A 22652-nucleotide genomic window follows, 5' to 3' on the forward strand; every position below is an offset into this window, starting at 1 on the left:
GAGAAAGGGACAGAAAGCTTTTCTATTAGTCAAGATGGCCAACTATAAAATGAAAGCCCTTTAGAACTGAATTGACAGTTCTCATTCCGTTCCACCTGATTGCTCAGCAAAAATGGAAAACTTCACCTCAATAATGAGAACCAACTGTCACCCAGATCTTCAGTTATCCACATAATGACCCACGTGGCCTGGGACGGGGAGGGGGCTCCTCTCTGCTCTTACACGGCTCTGGTGTCGAGGACACCGAGGGCTGGGCAATCTCTACACTGCGGACTTAGACGGCCCCCAATTATTAAGATGCCTGCCATAAACAAGTAATAAAATACTCACAGCTTTCTTAGAGATGGCAAAGTAGAAAATGCATTGGGGTGAATAATGGCAATTTTGTTCCAAGCTAAATTCCTATTTAAAAGAAAAAGTGAGAGGATTACATAAAAAAAATAACCGTGTGAAGTATTAACATATATGTTTATTCTTCTAACAAAAATTAATTTTCATTCAGGGCAGGAACAATTAACTTATTAAAACACCCTTCAGATAAAGATATTAAGACTATCAAATGATTAAAGAGAGAACTTTAAAGCAACGTTGTTAAAATTAATCAAGGAAAATTATTCAGGTGGATATTTTAGTTTTTACTCTCTTCTTGCTAAAATGTTGACTTTAACATGGTTGTAAAATTTTATTAAGGCATTTCTAAGATGAGTGGGTGTAGGAGAGTGGGAAGAGACAGAGGTTCTTCATCTGACAAGCAAGTACATTTTAAGTTATAAAATGTCCCTGGGTATGTAATGAAGTTCAACAAGAATTTGTCTACATTGCCAGTGTATGCCAGGCCTTAATAGAAACAGAGATTCTTTCAAAAAAAATTCCCAGTAAAGGAGACATGGATTTAAATCCTTAACTGGGAAAGGAATAAAAAAGGGGGTTAGCATATCTTGGAAATAAAATCCTTTGATAACAAAGAAAATCTACAATTTATGGAGAAACGAAATTCCCTAACCCCTCCCCTCCACAGACATATATATTTATATAATGAAATGTAGATAATTTCACAGGCATAAGGACTTCCACATTTTAAAAAAGGAGCAATGAAGTGAAAATTTGTATTTTTAAAAATGCCTAACTAAAAAAGGTAATGGAAGTGTAGACATTTGAATAAATTGAAAGTTATCAGAGATCCAAGATCCCAGGACCTCCTCCAGGGACCAAACTGAAATTACAACTAAATTATAGAACAGTCAGCCTGAGTAACCAACTGAAGATTAGCTGAAGAGAAGTCTTATAACCAAGGATTTACAGAAGAGTCCACATCAAGACTGGAAGGAAGGGCAGAGAAGTGAAAAGGGCTGGCCCTGCTCCCATGGGCAGCGACTGAGAGTCTGCTGGTCTCACCCTGACAACTCCCTGAGGCCCTAGCCCACCACAAGGGTCCACAAGCCCCTGGCAGGTGGCAGCTAGAGTTGGTATACCCTGAAGCTTTTGCTGAGTGGCCCTCACACCCAGCCCTGGTGCTAAGTGTGAACCTTTATCAGCCTGGTGAACATTCACCCCTACCTGGTGACTCACTGAAGACGTACTTCACACAACTCACATACCACCAGGGGCTCTTTCAGTGACTGCGCCTCACAGGTAGAGGTGGACCTCAGAATTCTGAGACCTGCCCCTAGGCTCAGTGCTGGTAGAAGCCAGCCTTGGTGTTCACCTTGGCCCCTCCCATTCACACCCAGGCCCCGCAGAGGCAGCCATAAACTGTGGATCACCTCGTAGCTCCAAACAGACAGCCCAGGGCCCATTACAGGCAGCACCTGACATTGACCTGCACCAGAATCCCTCCCAAGAAGCTCCAGAACCAGCACACCTGGTGGAGGGCTTCAGACCACATCAGAGCACAACTCAATTAGCTCCACAAGCGGCACATCCACAGGGAGATCTTGGCAGGCACCAGACCCTGCTGGAATGAATTCCCGTTCATGGGGTCAGGCCCCTCACACCAGCTTGTCAGAGTCAATCCTCATAGTCAGCCAGCCTGAGGGTCAACAACCCCACCCACGAATGGGCCAACAGCAATCAAGACTTAACTACAATAGGAGGGCTCACATAAATTACACAAGGGACATTCCTAGAGCACCTAGTGCAGGTGGGCAAGGAGACTGTGCACTGAGCCCCACAAGGCACCTATTACATAAGACCACCACCCCAAGACTGGGAGACATAGCAATTCTACCCAACACACAGAAACAAATACAGAGAGGCAGTCCAAACGGGAAGACAAAGAAACATGCCCCATGTGAAAGAACAGGAGAAATCCCCAGAAAAATAACTAAATAAAATGGAGGCAAGCAAGCTACCAGATACAGAACTCAAAGCAGTGGTTATAAGGATGCTCAGGGAACTCAGGGGAAGAACGGATGAGTTCAGTGAGAACTTAAAGAGACAGTAAGCATCAAAAAGGACATAGAGTTCTGGCCAGTGTTGCTCAGTGGTAGAGTATCCCCAAGGGTCGTGGATTAGATTTCCAGTCAAGGGCACATGCCTGGGTTGCATATTTGTTCCCTGGCCCCGGTCGGGGCACCTGTGGGAGGCAATTGATCGATGTGTCTCTGTCATATCAGTGTTTCTCTCTGTCTCTCCCCCTCCCTCCCTTCCACTCTCTCAAAAAATCAGTGGAAAAAATATCCTCGAGTGAGGATTAACAACAACAACAGAAAAGACAAAGAAACCATAAACCAGAACCAGTCAGAAATGAAGAATACAATGTTTGAAATGAAGAATACACTAGAAAGAATCAACATGAGGTTAGATGAAGCAGAAGATCCAATGAGGAATTTGAAGACAAGGTAGCAGAAAACACCCAATCAGAGCAGCAAAATAGGAAAAATAATTTTAAAAATTGAGGATAGTTTAAGGGACCGCTGGGACAACATCAAGTACAACAACATCCGCATCATAGAGAGAAAGCAAGGGACTGAAACCCATTTGAAGAAATAATGACTGAAAATTTCCCACCGAGACCAGTCTACCCAGAGGCTATAATTTAAAATTGAAGGAGAAATAAGGAGCTTCCCAGAAAAGAAAAAGCTAAAGGAGTTCATTATCACCAAACCAGTATTACAAGAACTTTTAGAAACTCAGAAGAAGAAAGGAAAAAAAGAGAAACATAATTATAAGGAATAAAATGGCAAAAAAAGGTTCCTATCAATAATCACTTTACATGTAAATCAAAGGACTGAATATCAAGAAAATAAGACCCATATATATGCTGTCTAAAGAGACTCATCTTAGAACAAAAGACACAGACTGAAGGTAAAGAGATGGAAAAATGTTTCATGCATTGGAAATGTAAAGAAAAGCTGGGATAGCAATACTTATATAAGACAAAATAAACTTTAAAACAAAGAGACAAAGACGGACATTATTTAGTGATAAAGTGATCAATGCAACATGAGGACACTCTTATACCCTTATGTAAACATTTATACCCTCAACATAGGAGCAGCTAAATATATAAAGCAAAACTTTGTGAACATAAAGGGAGAGAGAGACAGTAACACAGTCATAGTAGGAGATTTTAACACCTCATTGACATTAATGGATAGATCTTCCAGACAGAAAATCAACAAGGAAACAGTGGCCTTAAATGACACACGAGATCAGACAGATTTAATTTACATCTTCAGAGTATTTTGCCCCAAAGCAACAGAATATACATTCTTTTCAAGTCCACATGGAACATTTTCTAGGCTAGACCACATGTTAGGACACAAAATAAGTCTCAACAAATTTAAGATTGAAATCATGTCAAGCATCTTCTCTGACCACAATGGTATGAAACTAGAAATCAATCACAAGAAAAAAACAGAAAAACATACAATATGAAGGCTAAATAACGTTACTGAAAAATGAATGGATTAACAATGAGATCAAAGAAGAAATAAAAAAGTACCTTGAGAAATAAAAACTCAACAACCCAAAGTCTATTGGACATAGTGAAAGCAATCTTAAAAGGGAAACTCATAGCATTACAGGCCTACCCTAAGAAGCAAGAAAAATCTCAAATACACAATCTAACCTTACACCTAAAGCAGGGGTGGGAAACGTCTGGCCTGCAAGCCACATACGGCCTGTGAAATTATTTGGTTTGGCCTTGTCAAGGCGACTGCAGGCAGGACTCAAAATTCAATAGATCTAAGAGCTTTTTTCATAGCTAATTTTTAAGTCGATAATTTTGTATGGCTCGTGAATGGTGTTATAAATATCCAAATGGCCCTTGGCAGAAAAAAGGTTCCCCACCCCTGACTTAAAGGAACTAGAAAAAGAAAAACAAACAAAACCCAAAGTGAGTAGAAAGAAGGAAACAATAAAGATCAGAGGAGAAATAAACAAATCAAAGTCTAAAAAAACAAAACAAAGAATCAATGAAACCAAAAGCTGGCTCTTTGAAAAGATAAACAAGATTGATAGACATTTAACCAGACTCATCAAGAAAAAAAGGGGACCCAAATAAATAGAATCAGAAGAAGAGAAGCAACAACTGACACCAAAACATACAAAGGATTATAAGAAAATGTTATGAATAACTATGTGCCAACAAATTGGACAACCTGGAAGAAATGGATAAATTCCTAGAAATATACACTCTTCCAAACTGAATCAAGAAGAAACAGAAAATCTGAACAGACTGATTACAACAAATAAATGGAAGCAGTTAATTAAAAAAAACTCCCAGTAAACAAAAGTCCTGGGGTGGATGGCTTCACAGGTAAATTTCATAAAATATTTAAGTAAGAACTATCACCCATCCTTCTCAAACTATTCCAAAAAATTCAAAGGAGGGAAGATTCACAAGCTCATTTTACAAGACCAGCATTATCCTAATTCCAAAACCAGATTAAGGCAGTACAAATAAAGAAAATTATAGGCCAATATCCCTAATGAGCATAGATGCAAAAATCTTCAACAAAATATTAGCAAACTGAATCCAGCAATACATTAAAAAGATCATACACCATGATCAAGTGGAATTTATTCCTGGGATGCAAGGTTGGTACAATATCTGCAAATCAATTAATGTGATACACCACATAAAGAAAATGATGTATAAAAATCACATGATCATATCAACAGATGCAGAAAAACATTGGATAAATTCCAGCACCCATTTATGATAAAAACTCACAGCAAGTGGGAATAAAAGGAACTGACCGCAATATAATAAGGGCCATATATGACAAAAACCACAGCCAACATCATACTCAATGTGGTAAAACGAAAAGAGTTCCCTTTAAGATCAGGAATAAGACAGGGGTGTCTACATTCACCACTCTTATTCAACTAGTACTGAAAGCCCTGGCCACAGCAATCAGACAAGAAGAAACAAAAGGCATCTAAATTGGAAAAGAAGTAAAGCTGTCATTTTTTTGCAGATGACATGATACTGTATATAGAAAACCCTAAACATTCCACCAAAAAAACTACTAGAACTAAAGAAATTCAGTAAAGTAGCAGGATTCAAAATAAATATGCAGCTATCAGTTGCATTTTTATACACCCATAAGGAACAATCAGGAGGGGAAACAGAAAACAATCCCATTTACAAATGCATAAAAAAATACCTAGAAACAAATTTAAACAAGGAGGTAAAAGACCTATACTCAGAAAATTATAAGATACTGAAGAAATAAATTGAAGAAGATACAAATAAATGTAAGCATATACAATAGGAAGAATTAACATCACTAAAATGTCCATACTACCCAAAGCAATCTATAGATTCAATGCAATTCCTATCAAGATATCAATGGGGTATTCACAGAACAAAAAGTCAAAAAATTTATATTGAACCACAAAAGACTCTGAATAGCCACAGCAATCTTGACAAAGAACAACAAAATTGGAGGCATCACACTACCTGATATCAAACTATACTACAAGGCTATGATAATCAAAACACCATGGTACTGGCATAAAAACAGACACATACATCAATGGAAGAGAATAGAGAGCCCAGAAATAACCTATGCCTATATGGCCAATTAATATTTGATAAAGGAGGCAAGAAAATACAGTGGGGTGAAGATTCACTAAGTGATGTTGGGAAAATCGGACAGATACATGAAAACAAATGAAAGTAGACCACCTTCTTATACCATACACAAGAATAAACTAAAACGGATTAAAGGCTTAAACATAAGACTCAAAACCATAAAACTAGAAGAAAACATCGGCAACAAAACTTCTGACATTTCTCTTAGTAACATTTTTTTCCTGATATATGTCCTTGGACAAGGGAAACAAAAGAAAAAATAGACAAATGGGACTACATCATGCTAAAAAGTGTTTTTTCAGCTATCAAACATTTTATTGAGTGTATTAGACATTCCCTCCACCGTCATCTTGACTGAAACCCTAAAAAGTGTTTGCACAGCAAAGGGAACCATCAACAAAATGCAAAGACAACCCACTGCCCTGGCAGGTGTGGCTCAGTTCGTTGGAGTGTTGTCCCGTGTGCTGAATGGTCTTGGGTTCAATTCCTGGTCAGGGCACATACCCTGGTTGCAAGTTTCAATTCCCAGTTGAGGCACATTCGGAGGCAACTGATTGATGTTTCTCTCTCACATCGATGTTTCTCTCTCTCTCCCGCTTTCCCTTCTTCTCACTCTAAAATCAATAAAAACATATCCCCTGATTATAATTAAAAAAAAAAGTGAACAAAAGAAAATCCACTGAATGGGGGAACATTTTTCACCAAAGGTACATCTGACAAGGGATTACTATCCAAAATTTATACAGAACTCATACAACTCAACACCAACAAAACCAAACAATCCAATTAAAAAATACCAGATGACCCGAATAGATACTTCTCCAAAGAGGACATATAGATGGCCAATAGACAAATGAAAAAATGCTCAATATCTTTAATCATCAGAAAAATGCATATTAAAACCACAATGAGATATCACCTCACATCTGTCAGAATGTCTATCATCAATAAATCCATAAATGACAAGTGTTGGTGAGGATTTTGAGAAAAGGGAACCCTCATCTATGGTTAGTGAGAAGGCAGATTGCTGCAGCCACTATGGAAAACAGTATGGAGAGTCCTCAAAAAATTAAAGATGAAACTTCATTATGACCCAGAAATTCCACTTCTGGGAATACATCCAAAGAACTCCAAAACACTATTTAGAAAGAATATATGCTCCCCTATGTTCATTGCAGCATTATTTACAATAGCCAAGATATGGAAGTCACCTAAGTGCCCATCAATAGACAAGTGGGTAAAAGGTGGTGGTACATATATACAATAGAATATTACTCGGCCACAAAAAAGAATGAAATTCTCCATTTGCAGCAGCATGGATGGACCTATTATGCTAAGTGGAATAAGTCAGTCAGAAAAAGATAAATGCCAAATGATTTCACTTATGTGTGGAATCTAAAGAACAAAATAAATGAACAAACAATTCAAACAGACTCATAAGCACAGAGAACAGACTGATGGTTGCCAGAGGGGAGGGCGTTGAGGGACTGGGTGAAAAAGGTGAAGGGATTAAGAAGTACAAATTGGTAGTTACAAATAGTCATGGGGATATAAAGCACAGCATAAGAAATATAGTTAATAATATTGTAGTAACTATATATGGTGCCAGGTGGGTACAGGAAACATTGGGGGAAGACTTTGTAAAGTGTTATTGTCTGACCCTTTCGCTGTTCACCTGAAACTAATACAAAATAATATTGAAGGTAAACTGTAATAAAAAAAATAAAGATATTTATTCTAAAAAAAGGAATCTGAATCTGCACTATTGGACTTTCCCTTTTCCATATATGAAGCCCTTTCTGAAGCCATATCACTCTTTTCCATTCTGCAGGAGAAAAGCACTGAAGCAGTGGCCTCAGACATGTCACCACTGTGTGAACTTGGCACCTTAACATTTCTGAGCCTGTTTCCTCAGTGAGACTATAGAGCTAATACTAACTGTAATACTAATTCAACAATATTAAAAGGTTTTCTAGGAAGCAAACACTTGTTTAAGGCACAGAGAACACAGCCAACTTCATGGAATTCTAGTCTTCGTAGACTTTTAAATTGGAATTCAGGTTGAGTGCGGCTGGTTGGAATGGACAGGACTTGGTTTCAAGATCATGGGTTATCCCCTTAGCTTCATTATGTTTCCTGACAAAGTGTTCTAATAAGATCGTATAATTCCTACATCTCTCCCCTTGTACCAACAAAATTAAGCGATGGTGTAGTCATTCTCCTGACTGGAGAAATCCTTAGGGAGGGAGAGGAAGCTGTCAGTGGGACAGTGGGTTATTATCTTGGTGTGGAGTGGTTGCTATAGTTGCTGGTATTGTAGTTGTTGCTTTCTAATCATCTTGCCAGTTTGTGATTAAGGTAATAATGTTATACTATGCTGACGTTCTGCTTCGGAAAAAAATGTAAATAGATATTTTCAACACCTGGACTATTTTTACAAGTAGATAATTATCTCCCTCCACCTGCTGGCTCGGTAGGGCAACAGAGCCAAGGCTGTTTGCTCTCATGGAAAGTTAGAACACAGCTCACTGTGCTGCTTTGATTCTTCCGTAGCAGAAAGGTAAGTCTGCAAAGAGCTGGAAAGTGCGTGTGTCTGGCAAGTAAGAGAAGCAGGGGTTTAAATGCACAATTTCCAAAAGGAAGCTTCACTCATCTCATTATAACTGATTGAAATTGAATGAAATTTTATTTAGTAAAGATGTGTGTGGAATTACTGGATGAGTATGGGGCTAAATATTACATGTATATAAATTCTGAGTAAATTAAAGTACACAAGGGAAGGTTTGATACTTAAACTCATTTATTGTTACTTATTTTTAATAAACAAAACCATATCCCTTTTATTTCTTTTATGTAGGTTCAGAGTTACATATATAGTAACACTTTGAGATTCAAAATTATATTTCTAAAAATATAAAATAAGAAAAAAAGCTCACATTTTAAATGTGTTTTCCCCTGAATTGTGTTATTCTGTATTTTTTATTTTTTAAATATCTTTATGCTGCTATGTATTTTCCAGGGTTATATTCCTACAGTAAGCATTTACAATTTTTATAATGAGAAAAAGATTGCACAAATAAATAAAAGTAATATATATGACTATTTATTTTTATAAATTACTTTAAATTAATTTATATGAATATTTTCAAAACAATGTGAACCCTCAAGATAGGCTTGGAATCACCTGATCTAGTTTCCTAAACTCCAGTCACTTGTACATGAACTTTGTGCTTTTTTTTGCCAAAATCTGTGTATGACCTTTATCATATATATATATTTTAAATCTTTTCTTTTTTTCCCCACTTCAAAAGCTTAATTAAAAATGAAATGTTATATCCCAGTCCTACCTGGAAAATGATCATAATTAGCCATGAAGAAAAGGAAAGCATAAAATAAATATAATTAACATAGTAATATTAAATTCCAGCCAAATGCTATTTCTTACTCAAAGGTTCTGATCCTGAGGTTCATTTTTTATTTAAAAGGAAAGATTAGCAGGAGTTTGAGGGGGTTAAAGATAACCTCGCATCATACTGTGAGTTTCTTTTTGTAATAATTAAAAATGCTGCCTGGCCGGTGTGGCTCAGTGGTTGAGCATTGACCTATGAACCAGGAGCTCGTGGTTCAATTCCCTGTCAGGGCACATGCCTGGGTTTGGGGCTCCATCCCCAGTGCAAGGCATGCAGGAAGCAGCCGATCAATGACTCTCATCATTGATGTTTCTCTTTCTCTCTCTCCCTGCCTTTCTCTAAAATCAATAAAAGCATATTAAAAAAATGCTAAAGTAGAATTAAAAAGGGAATTATATTATGAAAGTGTGAATCTATATTATGTAGTCTTAAAGCCCTGCTACTTACAAACATTTCTATGCTATTCTGTCTCCCATGCTTTGGGAACTGTTAGTCTAAACCAACTCAGGCAATGGAGTATTAACGCCTTCTAGAAGATCTCCAGAGTTGAAGAGTTCACAATTTTTTTGTTCATTACAATGACTATGGAGGTTACCATACATCCCAGTTTAATCCCAGTCCAACTTTACACTATTGTCCCAGTCTAAACATTAATCACAATCCCTTTGACACTCCAGTGTGTCCTGATTTGGGACAATTCACTATATAGAAAAATGAGCACCTGCTCTGCACCTGGCTCTGTGGTCATGACTGGAAATACAAAGGTGAGTGAGATAGTTCCCAGCCCCCAAGAACTCAGGAATGGAACAGGGCAAAGAGGGGAAGGGAACCACTTAATGACAATACAAAGTGATGAGAGTCACACACAGGGCTAGCCATATGCTGCTGGGATCACAGGGAAGGAGGACCAGATAAATGAAAGGAGCACCGCAGGTTCCTCAGTGGGAAGGTCAAGGTCTGCTAATCAGTGCTGTAAGAGCCAGAGTCAGCTCCACAGCGGCAGGCAGAGCTTTCCCTTTTAACAGTGTTTTAATTTGCGTTCCCACGTGGTCAGGGGACTGGTGTGGTAGGGATTAAAGTGGGGAAAACAAATGCAGTTTCTAACTCATATTCTTCATTGGTTCTAAGGCATAAGAAAACCTGCCCTGCCTGGTGAATCTTGTAATATGTAGAAATAGATAAAAATGCTGACTAGCTTTAAGACATAAATCAGATCATGCTATTTCCTCGCTTAAAGCCAACCCTTCACGGGTTGGTCATTGTTCTCAGAATAAAATCCACACTTTCCCATGGCCCACAGGCTCTGCCCTTCCTCGGCAGCCACACCTCCTGCCATCCTTACTCTAGCTCACTAAGCTTTGGCCACCTTGAAAAACGCCAAGTTCTTTCCCACTTGAGCGCTTGCCTTTACCTTGGCTGTTCCCTCTGCCTGGAGAACTCTTCGTCCAGTACTTTGAAAGTCTGGCAAATACAAAGGGAAAGCCCACCTGAGAAGGACACCAGCACAGAGGGAAGCAAGCAAAGCCAGGAGGTCTGGAAAAAAGACTCCTGATGATGCCACAGCGCGCTCAGGCCATCAGCTGCGTGAGGATGGAGACCTCCGCTGCTCCGCCCTCGGCTGAGCCCTGGTGTCTGGAACCCGCAGCAAGCTGGGCGCTGGCCTTTTCCCTCCCATTCATTGCTGTTGGGAGTTCCCGTAATAAAGTCCAAGTACTACATCTACACGCTTCTCAAACTGGAGGAAGCACAGCCCCGGTTCTCTGCAGAGATGACCAAAATAGAGTTTATTACGAAATTTGGAATAACGACTTTACTAAGAACCCACACAGACATGGAAGAAAAGATGAGCGGGGGAGGGGAGAAGGGCTCCAGGAAAAACAGGCCAGTCTCTCCCTCAGGTGGGAGCTGAGGGGTGGACCCGCAGCGAGGGCGGCCTCTCCTCTTGACTGCCAGGGGGCTCCAGGCCATCCTCCAAGCTCAGCAGGTATTTTGGATAAGGTGCTTCTGAAAGCCACGGAGATGCTGGATACCCTCCTGATGTGAATCCCGTGCAGAGACTGCTGTGACAGTTTGCACACCTCCATCACCCAGTGGACCAAGTCCTCTCACGCAGGGATCCTCGCACAGTGTGTATTTCTGGCACCGCTCTCACCCACAGCTGTTTGTATCCAGCCTCTGGCTCATCTCCCACACCTGGAGCTCAGCACCTTCAAGTCCAGCATTTAAAATGCAGGGAGTGTAGCTTGACCTCCCTCAGAGTCTTTGACAGTGGCCCTGCTTTGGCCGTCCACAATTTAAAAAATTATATTGGCTTGACTCTTGTCCTTTTGAGATGCTGCTTGTTAGTGGACAGCCCACAGTATGAGTTTTAGTAGGGCGCTGGATACCCTCCTGGCCGTTCCCTGCCCGCCCTGGCTGTGGCCAGAGGGAGAGGCTGGGGTTTCACCATCAGGCTGACCAGAGTTGAGGGAGTTTTCATTGTTGGTTCTTTCTGGGGCTACACCACCATTGCTGCTGCTGCTCCTGTGGGTGAAGGGGGAGCCCTCAGGGCCATGCTGGAGGGTGGGGTTGGGGGAGGGAGTCCTGGACTCCAGGCTGGCTGGGGGGATGGTCATCCTGGACCCCAGGCTGGCTGGGGGGATGGTCATCCTGGACTCTAGGCTGGCTGGGACACTGGCAGGCTCTTTGGTCGTCTGCCCTGATGGCTGAGCTCCCTGGGTTGGGAAAGGACTGCAGTTATTGGAGTCAGGGGAGGGGCAGGGCCTTACCCTAACGGTGCGGCCCTTCACCTTGGTTTTCGTGGTACTTAGGATCAGGTATGTGCCCATCACTTTGTCGTATTTTCTTCCTGTTACTGACTCCTGGATCCTGTCCTGTAGGAGGCAGGAAACCGCTTCTAAAGATCTACTGTCAGCAAGTACCTGCATGACCTCAGCCGAGTTAGTCACTTATTTCTCCAAATCTCCACTTTATCCTTTGTTAGAGAGTCCGACATCCTGTAGGGATTATATTTGCTCAAAATCCTATGATTGGTGTAGAGTTTCCTCTTTGCTAAATGTTGGTAGTTTTATATGCCCCTCACTGGTCTGAAGCAAAATGAAGTGATTTTAGAATTGAACTCTGAGCTCTAGGTACTACATTTCCCCCCATAGTTAAAGGTGATTTGGCCCCTTCACTCACTATCAGAAATTTGTTGGGGCAACAGTCAGTACATTCAAAACAGGAAGAAGAAGGTCTTCTGGTTGGGTTGTCTGTTTATGCTCAATCTCAAGGAAAGTGATTTCCAGATAACGCAGTGAGTGTTAGGATAGGCCTTTGCCACCCAGACTGATTTTCTCCAGAGACCTTCTAGGTCTTAGATGCACAGGTCAGGAGACAGCAGGTTGTTACCCTAGAGAGGCCCATAATCAGCTGCCTCCTCCTTCCCCAAGTCCTTTGTGGGAACCAATGTGATAGTGATTTAGTAAAAGCATAGCAGATAACAACCCTTTTTTTAATTCCTGGAAAAAAACAACATACCCTGGAACTTTCATATGAAAAAACTTTTTTTTTTTTTTAAGTTCTAAATATAAAACATACTTCCAGGTTTCATTGCATTTAACTTGGTCTTTTGTTGTTGTTGTTGTTAAATATGTCTTTATTGATTTCAGAGAGAGGAAGGGAGAGGGGGAGAGAGAAAGAGAGAAACATCAGTGATTAGAGAGTCATTGATCGGCTGCCTCCTGTGTGCCCCCTAATGGTGATCAAGCCCTCAACCCGGGCATGTGCCCTGACAGGGAATTGAACTGTGATCTCCTGGATCATAGGTTGATGCTCAACCGCTGAGCCACACCCGGCTGGGCTAATTTGGTCTTGATGCATGTATCTCCCTCCCTCTTTTAGAGGCATTTAATCCCTAGGGTCAAGTACCTTCAAACAGCCATGATCTCAAACTGACATAAAACACATGTTTTTTAAATAAAGGAAAAAGCCTGTTATAAGTCCCTCTCTATTCAACAAGTATAACTTCTTTAGAAAACTACAAAAGATGCCCAAATAGTCCTCTTTTTTAAAAAGTTAATTTTCTATAGCCACAGATCTGCAACAAGTTCATTTTGAACAAAAAAGGGGGGGTGCAGAAGAGGGGCTCTAAGTAGAGAAATTATACAAAGTTGTTTCTTATTTTTGAAGGAGGCAATAAACTTGACACATAGGCAATCACCTTGATGAGCAAACTTGTATAAAGTACCTGCTTTGTGCTAGTCATAATTCTGGGGCTCATGAAGATACAAGAGTACATGAAGTATCATAGTTCCTGATATGGTGTTCATGATATTACCTTCATTATTTTTATATATGTTTGAGGATTATCATAATAGAAAATATTTACTGATATCCAGCTTCCAATATTATATGACTAGAAGAAAAATTTATATTATATAGATAGCATATTATCTATAATATAAAATTATTTATTACAAAAATATGTAATAGTGGTAGATATGGAGCTACCTGTAAGTGGTACGGTAGAAGGAGAAAACATGCTGGCTTAGGAATAAAATGACAATAAAAAGGAGGTTCAATGTGGGACATGGTGAGATGACCATGGATCTTTAAGCATAAACTATCCTGAATGTAGCTGACGATCCCTTCCCAAATCGATACATCTGAATTATAACACCCTCAACTCCACCCACTTTATCAAGAGAATTAGAAATTGCTCCAAGCAGGTCTCGTTTTAAACAATAGGTCATAGCCCGCCGGTGTGGCTCAGTTGGTTGAGAATCATCCCATGCACCAAGAGGTCACCAGTTTGATTCCCAGTCAGGGCACATGCCCAGGTTATGGGCTTGATCCCCAGTAGGGGGTGTGCAGGAGGCAGCCAATCGATGTTTCTCTCTCATCAATGTTTCTATCTCTCTTTTCCTCTCTCTCTAAAATCAATAAAAACATATTTAAAAACATGACTAGAAGGTCAATAGGTCATAGAAATAACCTTTTGAGTTCCTGTTGGTCACTGACCAAATAAGTTCCTAATATTAGAGACATTAACTTATAGTGAAGAAGGAAATGAGCACGAAGGGAAAAACAGAGAGAGAGGAAGGGAAAAACAAGACAAAACAAGATGAGAAAAAAGAACCTGCCTTAGGCTGTGATAGCCATGCTCCTATCACTGAGTCAGAGATAGTTAGAGATGGATGAAACTTCCCTGACCCTCGGTCTCTGTGCAGACTTGCCTAACATAGCGTGATCTAGTTGCATGAAAGTTTTCTGACATGAGACTCATTTTCTCCCTGAGATCCAAAGAACTCAGTGGAATGATTCTTTGTGATCTGGTTGTATCCCACTGAGAAGAAAATTAACCTACAAGACTGCAGATGCCAACTGTCACCTTCACCTGTATTAATCAAAAGTGAGCACTTTGGCTCTGAGTTTTTCTAGGGAAGTGACATTCCTATTTATTACTCATCCAATGCTTGCACCTACAGCAAACTGACCCACTGAGAATGAATAATGGCAAGTTGAAATATTTGTAGATTTTCTGAAAAAGCAGGAAAGAAAAAAAATCAAGATGAACTATGACTTGCCCTTTGGTAGCCCTCTCCTTAGCGTTATTTAGTAGATAGAATATATACAGCCTTTGCAGACCCAAATTAATGAACAGTTGGATAAGATGATAAATGGGGTGGTGGTCTCTTTTACATTTTAGAAATAAATTATTTAATTAATAAACCAAAACAATGCTAAATACATTATTAAATATCTGCATAAATATTTTATGCAAATAATGATTGCATAAAACAATACAGTGAGTCAGTTTATGGAAACAATAAGTAGAACTAAAATACTGGACAACAATTGCAATGATATTTGGATACAGTCATCAGCATTAAAGGTTTATAAGTAGATAAGTTAATGAGAATTTTGGTTATTTTTAAGTAGACATAAAAATAGCTAGAATTAGTATAAAAATAATAGACCAAAAGTAAATAAATAAATAAATTAATGATAACATTTCTCTAAAGGAAAACTTGTCTTTTTTGTTTAAAACACTCAATTTACATAAATTGATGTAAGCCAACTTTTCAGGAACAGATTCACCACATACACTATATTCATATGTCACAAACTACCAGCTGCCAATGGCATGTCTTATATGTAAAGTGCTCCTGCACATGCCACTTTATATAGAAAGTCTTTTTTTTTTTTTTAAATATATCTTTGTTGATTTCAGAGAGAGGAAAGGAGAGGGAGAGAGAAAGATAGAAACATCAATGATGAGAAAGTCATTGATTGAGCCAGCAACCCGGGCATGTGCCCTGACTGGGAATTGAACCCCGATCACCTGGATCTTAGGTCGACGCTCAGCCACTGAGCCACACCCGGCCAGGCTATATAGAAAGTCTTAAAGTCACCTCCAGCCAGAAGCTGACTTCATGAAGGTCAGGAAACTTGGAGAAAAACCAAATCTTTGGGGGCTGGAGAAGAGGTTTAAAATGTCACTTTTAATAGCTATCTTACTCAAAATTTATTGTCATGCCCATTTTAATTATAAAAGATCACCAATAGAACCATCTTTTGCTTCTGCACAAATCAACTACTCAGTTCCGTAATGATAATAATAATAACAACTCCCATTTATTTAGTGTCTGTCAGGCTCTCAGATAATAATGACCATGTAATATATCATAATGCTTACAATAAGCCCATGATGTTTGTTTTATTATTACACATGAGGAAACTGCGGCAACACAATTAAATTAAGATCAAGATGATTTTTAAAGTAAACTTTTGGGAGGAGATTCTTAAAGGTGGATTTAAAATGTTTTGAGGAATGGTTTTATTTTATGAGGGTATAGTCTCTTAAGTATTAAGAAAAACTTTAAGAAATAAAAGGTTTTTAACAATATACCATAGTTTAAACATTGCATATGGTCATCATTCATCAAAATTACACTAACATCCAGTTTCAGGATGGAAACGTTACAACTGTCACCAAAAAAGAAAATGTTACTAAGTTTTTCCCCCCATTTATGGTTAATACAGGGGGCTTTCAATTATAAAATGGAATTTAATATTTATATGTCTTAGTTGTTTGAACAACAGAAGCATTCTGAGGACAGTTGTGCTCAAACCTTAGCTACTTATTAAAATGTAGATTTTCAGGCCCCACTCCAGAGATTCTAACTCATGAGGCTGTTGAGGACCTGGAATCTGCATATTTTAAAGTCACCTCCTGGTGATTCTTAAACATTTTAAGACACACTTTGAAGAGCTGTTAAGACTTCTGGTCAAGATGGTGGTGTTGGTAAATGTGATTCTTGAATACTCCCATAACCATATCAAAATTACAATTAAACTACAGAACAACCATCATTCAGAACTGCCTGAAACTGAGCTGAATGGAAATCCTACAACTAAGGATTTAAAGAAGAAGCCACATTGAGATGGTAGGAGGGGCAGAGCTGTGGAACAGGCTGGTCCCACACCCACGTATGGTGGTTTAAAATCGGTAGGGATATCTCTCCTGTGGAGGTACCCCCTGAGGAGTGAGGGGTCCCAGAACCACACCAGGCCCCCCAGGCCAGGGTTCCAGAGCCCTGAAGAGAAGTCCCTATAACTTCTGGCCGTGAAAACCAGTGGGGATTGTGGCTGAATGAGAGGACTGCTGAAGTCCCAGGCAGTTCCTCCTAAAGGGTTTGTACACAGACTTACTCTGACTCGCTCCTTCTGTGCTCCAGTGCTGGTGCAGCAGTTTGAAAGAAACTAAGAACTTACAGGGAGGAAACGAATTGTCCAGCATCAGGGCAAAGGCTGGGGGGAGGGGGGAGGGGTCCAGCTTCCTGCCAGACAAAAGTGCTGACAGAGGCGATTGTTCCTTTCTGAGACCCCCTCCACCCCAGGAGCTGGCAGGTGGGTACCATATCCGAGTCTCCATCAGCCTGGCTCACAATGTTCACCTTCCCTGGTGATTATCGGAGACCTTGTCCCACCCAACTGGTGGGCCCTCACAAGACATTTTTAGTGGCTTTTCCACACAAATGGGCTCTCTTGTCTCATGCTTCGGACTTTACTAAAATCTCTCAAACAAGCAGCATCTGGCCTCCATGTGCCTGTACCTCTGGCTAAGTGACCCCTGGTCCAGCACTAGCAGCATCTGGCCTTGGTTTGCAGCTTGGCCACTCCTAGGCACCTCCAAGCCCAGCACAAGTAGCAGCCATCTGCAGATTGCTTTGCAGTTCATGCAGAGTGGCCCTGAGTAGGGCACAGGGAGTGGATGATCTTTCATCTCCTGGGAGGCCCCAGAGCCAGCACACCCAATGGACAGCTTCAAACCATACCATATTACAGCCCTACCACCTCCATGAGTGAGGCACTCAAGGGACGGACTCCATGAGCACCAAAGCCCCACTGAAGCAAGTCTTGCTCTGTAAGGTTGACTCCTGGACAACAGCTTCTCTGCTGTGGTCACAGCTGATCCTTGAAGCTGATCAGCCTGGGGGTCAATCCTTTCCAGTGACACCAACAACAATCAAGGTTCAACTACAACAGCCGACACCACGGGCACACACTGGAGTCGCCAGCGGTTAGTTACCTACAAGGGAGCTTCCATAAGACTGTCAGCTGATTTCTTAGCAGAAACTTTGCAGGCCAGAAAGGATTGGCAAGAAATATTCAAATTGATGAAAAGCAAGGACCTACAACCAAGATTGCTCTACCCAGCAAAGCTGTCATTTGGAATCGAAGGACATATAAAGAAAATGCTAAAGGAGTTCATCACCACAAAACCAGTATTACATGAAATGTTAAAGGGTCTTTTTTAAGAAGAAGAAGAAGAAGAAAAAATGTATAAAACATGAACAATAAAATGGCAATAAATACATATCTATCAACAATTGAATCTAAAAAAAATAAAATAAATGAACAAACAGAACACAAACATACTCATATATACACAGAACATTTTGATGGTTGCCAGATGGGAGGGGAGTCCAGGGAGTGGGTGAAAAAGGTGAAGGGACTAAGAAGTACAAATTGGTTGTTACAGAATAATCATGTAAATAATAGTAAAGTATAGCATAGGGAATATAGTCAATAATACTGTAATACTATGTATGGTGTGAGACGGGTGCAAGATTTATCAGATGATCATTTAGTAAGTTATGCAATGTCTAATCACTGGGGTATACACCTGAAACTAATATAATGATGTATGTCAACTATAATTGAAAAATAAAAAATGATTAAAAAAGAAAAGAAAAACTATTTAACCACTAAAGAAAAAATGGGCAGGAAGAATTGTGTGGCCATTCCATCTTTGTATTCAAAACAATCCCTGACAATTTCAGGCCATAAACAGAAACACATTTTGTCAGCTACTCAACTTCCTCTTTATCAAAGTTTCAGGTCTGCTGACTGGCAGAGAGCAGATTACAAATTTACACTTTTGAATTAATTTCTGGAAATGATCATGAGCAAAATATTTGTCTTTTTATCGCAAGTTCATTCATGAAGGCCCAACAATATGCATATACAGTGAAAATAAATTATTAGGAAAAGACCCGAAAAAGAAAGGAAGTGCTTCATGATAGGGAAGGTGCTGGGAGGCAGTACTCACAGAGATCGGAGGCTAAGCAACTGCTGGAAAGTGTCAACCTTAATTTCATAGATTTCATTATGTCGCAGGTCTCTGAAATGACAGAGTTCCAAAGATTGATTTCAAAGTCACTGGTTTCAAAGATTAGTCTTCAGAGAACTTTTACAGAGGAATTACCTGCCCTCAATCAAAGAAACACATGAAATGTGACTATCAAGTGACATTTTAAAAAAGTTTGTTTGCTTTAAAAAAGAACATTATAAATTATACACTTAAACAAGTATTGCTTGTCTCTCCTTCGAAGCAGCTAGTTCCTTTGGGTGAACATAAAACTATATTCCAAATGCCATCCTCACTCAAACACTTTGAGGATACCTATCCTGGCTCTGCCTTCTGAGCCTTTCTTGTATTTGAGGGTCTTCAGAGTTTAAAATCTACCTTTCCAAGATCAATTATTTTTTCTTCCTGAATTGCCCAAAAGCATTCAGAGAAAAATTAAGTGGGAAAGGATAGATGGCTAACACTGTTTTGATCAAAACCAAAGTATGGCCCTGGCCAGGTAGCTCAGTTGGTTAGTGTCGTCCTGATACGCCAAGGTTGTGGGTTCGATCCCTGGTCAGGGCACATACAAGAAGCAACCAATGAATGCATAAATAAGTGGAACAACAAATCAATCTCTCTCTCTTTCTCTCCTCTTCCTCCCGCTCTCTCTAAAATCAATCAATCAAAGATAAAAACAAAAAACACCAAAGTATTACTATAAAGCAATAAGGCTGATGTTTTATGGAGGTGGCAATTTTAAGAGAGGAATTCTAAAATGTTTCATGTGTAAGTAGCATTTTTGGCACCTCAAATATGACAAATATGGCACCGCCTCTAAAGATGACTATTGTGAAACAAACATCCCAACAAACTCAAGTCCCCCATATTAAAAAACACCACTTATTGGATATGTAAGTTTAGCAAAATTCCAAAGCTCAAAGTTACTTCATTATTACACCAAGGTCAGGGAAAAAAAGAAAAGTAAAAGAATAGGTGGTTTAGTTATCGTACAATGCATGGTAAATAGTATTATCAATATTTCCCAGCTTCGCAGCCACTCTACGCAGTCATATGCGTGTGTGTAAGAAGGGAACACATCAAATGTCTCCCCTGTGAACCGCAGGGTAATGAAATCAGTGACCCCTGGAAATGTGAGTTTAGGATCTTATTTTTTGCTAGGTGACTTAGAGACTCTATAGACGTACATTTTCTGAAGCTTTTGGCAGACTGAAAAACTGGGTAAATCTTCCAGCAGGTTGTAAGATAGGTCTCTGAAAAACAGAAGGCACAAAAGGGAAAATCTGTTATGTATTAATCGTAAGGAAACATGCTCTGCTTCCCTTTCCCCTCCAAGATGATAGATCTGCCAAAGGCCGACACTGAACATTTCTCCAGCCTGACACGGAGCAGGTAGTCACCAGTATTATTGGATTAAGCAGAAGATTCAAATGTTTACGAAAATGTAACTGTTATACTTCTTTAATTGATTTAAATAATTTACCTAATAAATTTATTTATATTTTGTTAGTGATGATCTACAATGGTCTAGCTATTATCTTACTGAAATGAGTACAAATCAAATGAAATAACTGTGCCTTTATTTCTAAGAGCTGCTATATTTCTACAGCTAAAAGAATCACTGTTGGTTCTTTTCTAATTAACTAAAATAAAACCCCAACAACAATTCAAAACATAGCATTAACTTTGAAATCAATCACTATGGGAAGGGCAGGGGGTGGAAATCTAAGAAAGTCTTCAGCCAAAACTCAACAAATTACAGAATAACAAAACCATCTGGATATACTTAGAGTAAAATATAACTAATCTAAAACAAGCCATGGTAATTTGCAGAAAGCTTAAAAAAGAAAGCTGGTAGATAAAGTAACATAGATATATATGTAAAAAAATCTTGTTTCATATTTTAGAAGTTATCAGCTAATCAACACGTTTTCATGCCTGATTTTAATTCTTAAAACCAGATCACTGCTATGCAACTAAAAGAATCAATACTGTTTTCTAAGAGGCTTTTATGTTATTTTATTCTTTAATTGATCATTTTATCCTACATTTATTGAATAAATGGAATTTTTATAGAAATATAATTCATTTACTACACATAAATAGTTCAGGCAAAGCTGTTTGCAAACAAAAATTTGTAGTTTATATTAGAGGTTTCAAAGACCAAACCAAATAAAAAACAAAATAACAAAACCGTATCTCCCACCTACATATAAATATACCTGATTAACAATATGATATGCAATTTTGAAAAGTGAGTGAAATAAAATGGACACACATCTTATCAAAGCTGATAATAATCTGGTTCACTCATCTCCACAGATTTCAAGGGGACAAATCCTTCCTATATACCTCTTAGTAGAGGGTATGTAAAACCTTCTTCTACATAGAGACACAGTATCACCTCCTACCTAACTTCCACCTAATGATTTTCATGCTTAACACTGATCAAGCACTTCTTATATATAGATACCATGTTTATAGCTTTACCTGAACTATTTCATTTAATCCTTGTGGTCACTCTATGAGGGAGACACTGTGATTATCCCCATTCAATGTGAAGTGACTTGCCTAAGATCACTAGCTAGTAATTGGGGACAACCACACACAGCCAAGTAATTCCCATGGAGGTGAAGTAACCTGGGGGTGAAAACACTCATGTACAGTGAAATTTCCTCACGTAACAAGGTCCCAGTGGATGATTCGGCCTAAGAGGGGAGCTGTCAGACCTCTACTTCCAGAACCTAACGTAGACTGTAGTAGAGGCCAGACCATGAGTTCTAGTCTTAACTTCAACTCATTCTACTTGGTGACACACTGGCCAAAGCACTGACACCTTTCTCAGTTCTCTCCTTAAATGAGAAGACACCTGCTTTGCTGATCTTGCAGAGCTGTTGTGAAGGACACATCAATATTGTAGGTTTGAAGTGCTTTGAAAATGGCAAGATACTGCCATTCATGTATTTGTGTTTTCTCAGGCCTTGCTAGTTTCAACTTGAGGAAAGAGCAATGGTGCAAAGGAAGCGAGAAACAAGATGACGAATTAATGCTGCCTGAGAGTTTACAGTGTTCCCAGTGCTGGTATAAGTATTTGACATGTAGTAACTCATTTAATCCTCATGATGATCCTCATGGAAATAATTACACCGCTGTTTTATAGACTGGGAAACAGAACAGAGGAGGAATTAATAACTTGCTCAAGATACTGTACTGGTATATAGAGAGACTGGACTTGAACCAGAAAAACACACCCCAGAGCCTCTGTCAGTAACCAATTTGTCAGTCAGCCACCATTTATGCAGTTCTAGACCTGGGTGGCTTGCCATTTACTGTGTGGCATAGTGGAGACAGATGCAATTTAAATACTGGCTCCCTACTTATTAATTACAGGATGTGAAATCCTAGTCATATTATTGAGCCAGTTTCCTCAAGAAATAGGATAATTATACCTATTCTGGGCGTGGTAGGCACAATTCTAAGATGGTCCCAAGATTTCCACCACCTGCTGTACATACACAAAAGTACATACACTTTTGCCTAGTCATTCAATCAAACTGCT

General features: G+C 39.4%; 1 protein-coding gene across 2 annotated transcripts in view; it reads right to left on the minus strand.

Moving 5' to 3' along the window:
• LGR5 (leucine rich repeat containing G protein-coupled receptor 5) overlaps window positions 1-22652 on the minus strand; it is a 135378-nt gene that overhangs the window by 7337 nt on the left and 105389 nt on the right. For both annotated transcript variants that reach the window (XM_087814536.1, XM_087814537.1), the window contains 3 exons: window positions 20281-20346; window positions 19055-19126; window positions 331-402 (listed from right to left, as the gene is read on the minus strand). In XM_087814536.1, the coding sequence (XP_087670662.1) occupies window positions 331-402; window positions 19055-19126; window positions 20281-20346 (210 nt within the window). The remainder of the gene's footprint in view (window positions 1-330; window positions 403-19054; window positions 19127-20280; window positions 20347-22652) is intronic.

The sequence above is a fragment of the Miniopterus natalensis genome, chromosome 2 (assembly GCF_054644295.1).
Source record: "Miniopterus natalensis isolate mMinNat1 chromosome 2, mMinNat1.hap1, whole genome shotgun sequence".
In the NCBI taxonomy this organism is placed as follows: Eukaryota; Metazoa; Chordata; class Mammalia; order Chiroptera; family Miniopteridae; genus Miniopterus; species Miniopterus natalensis.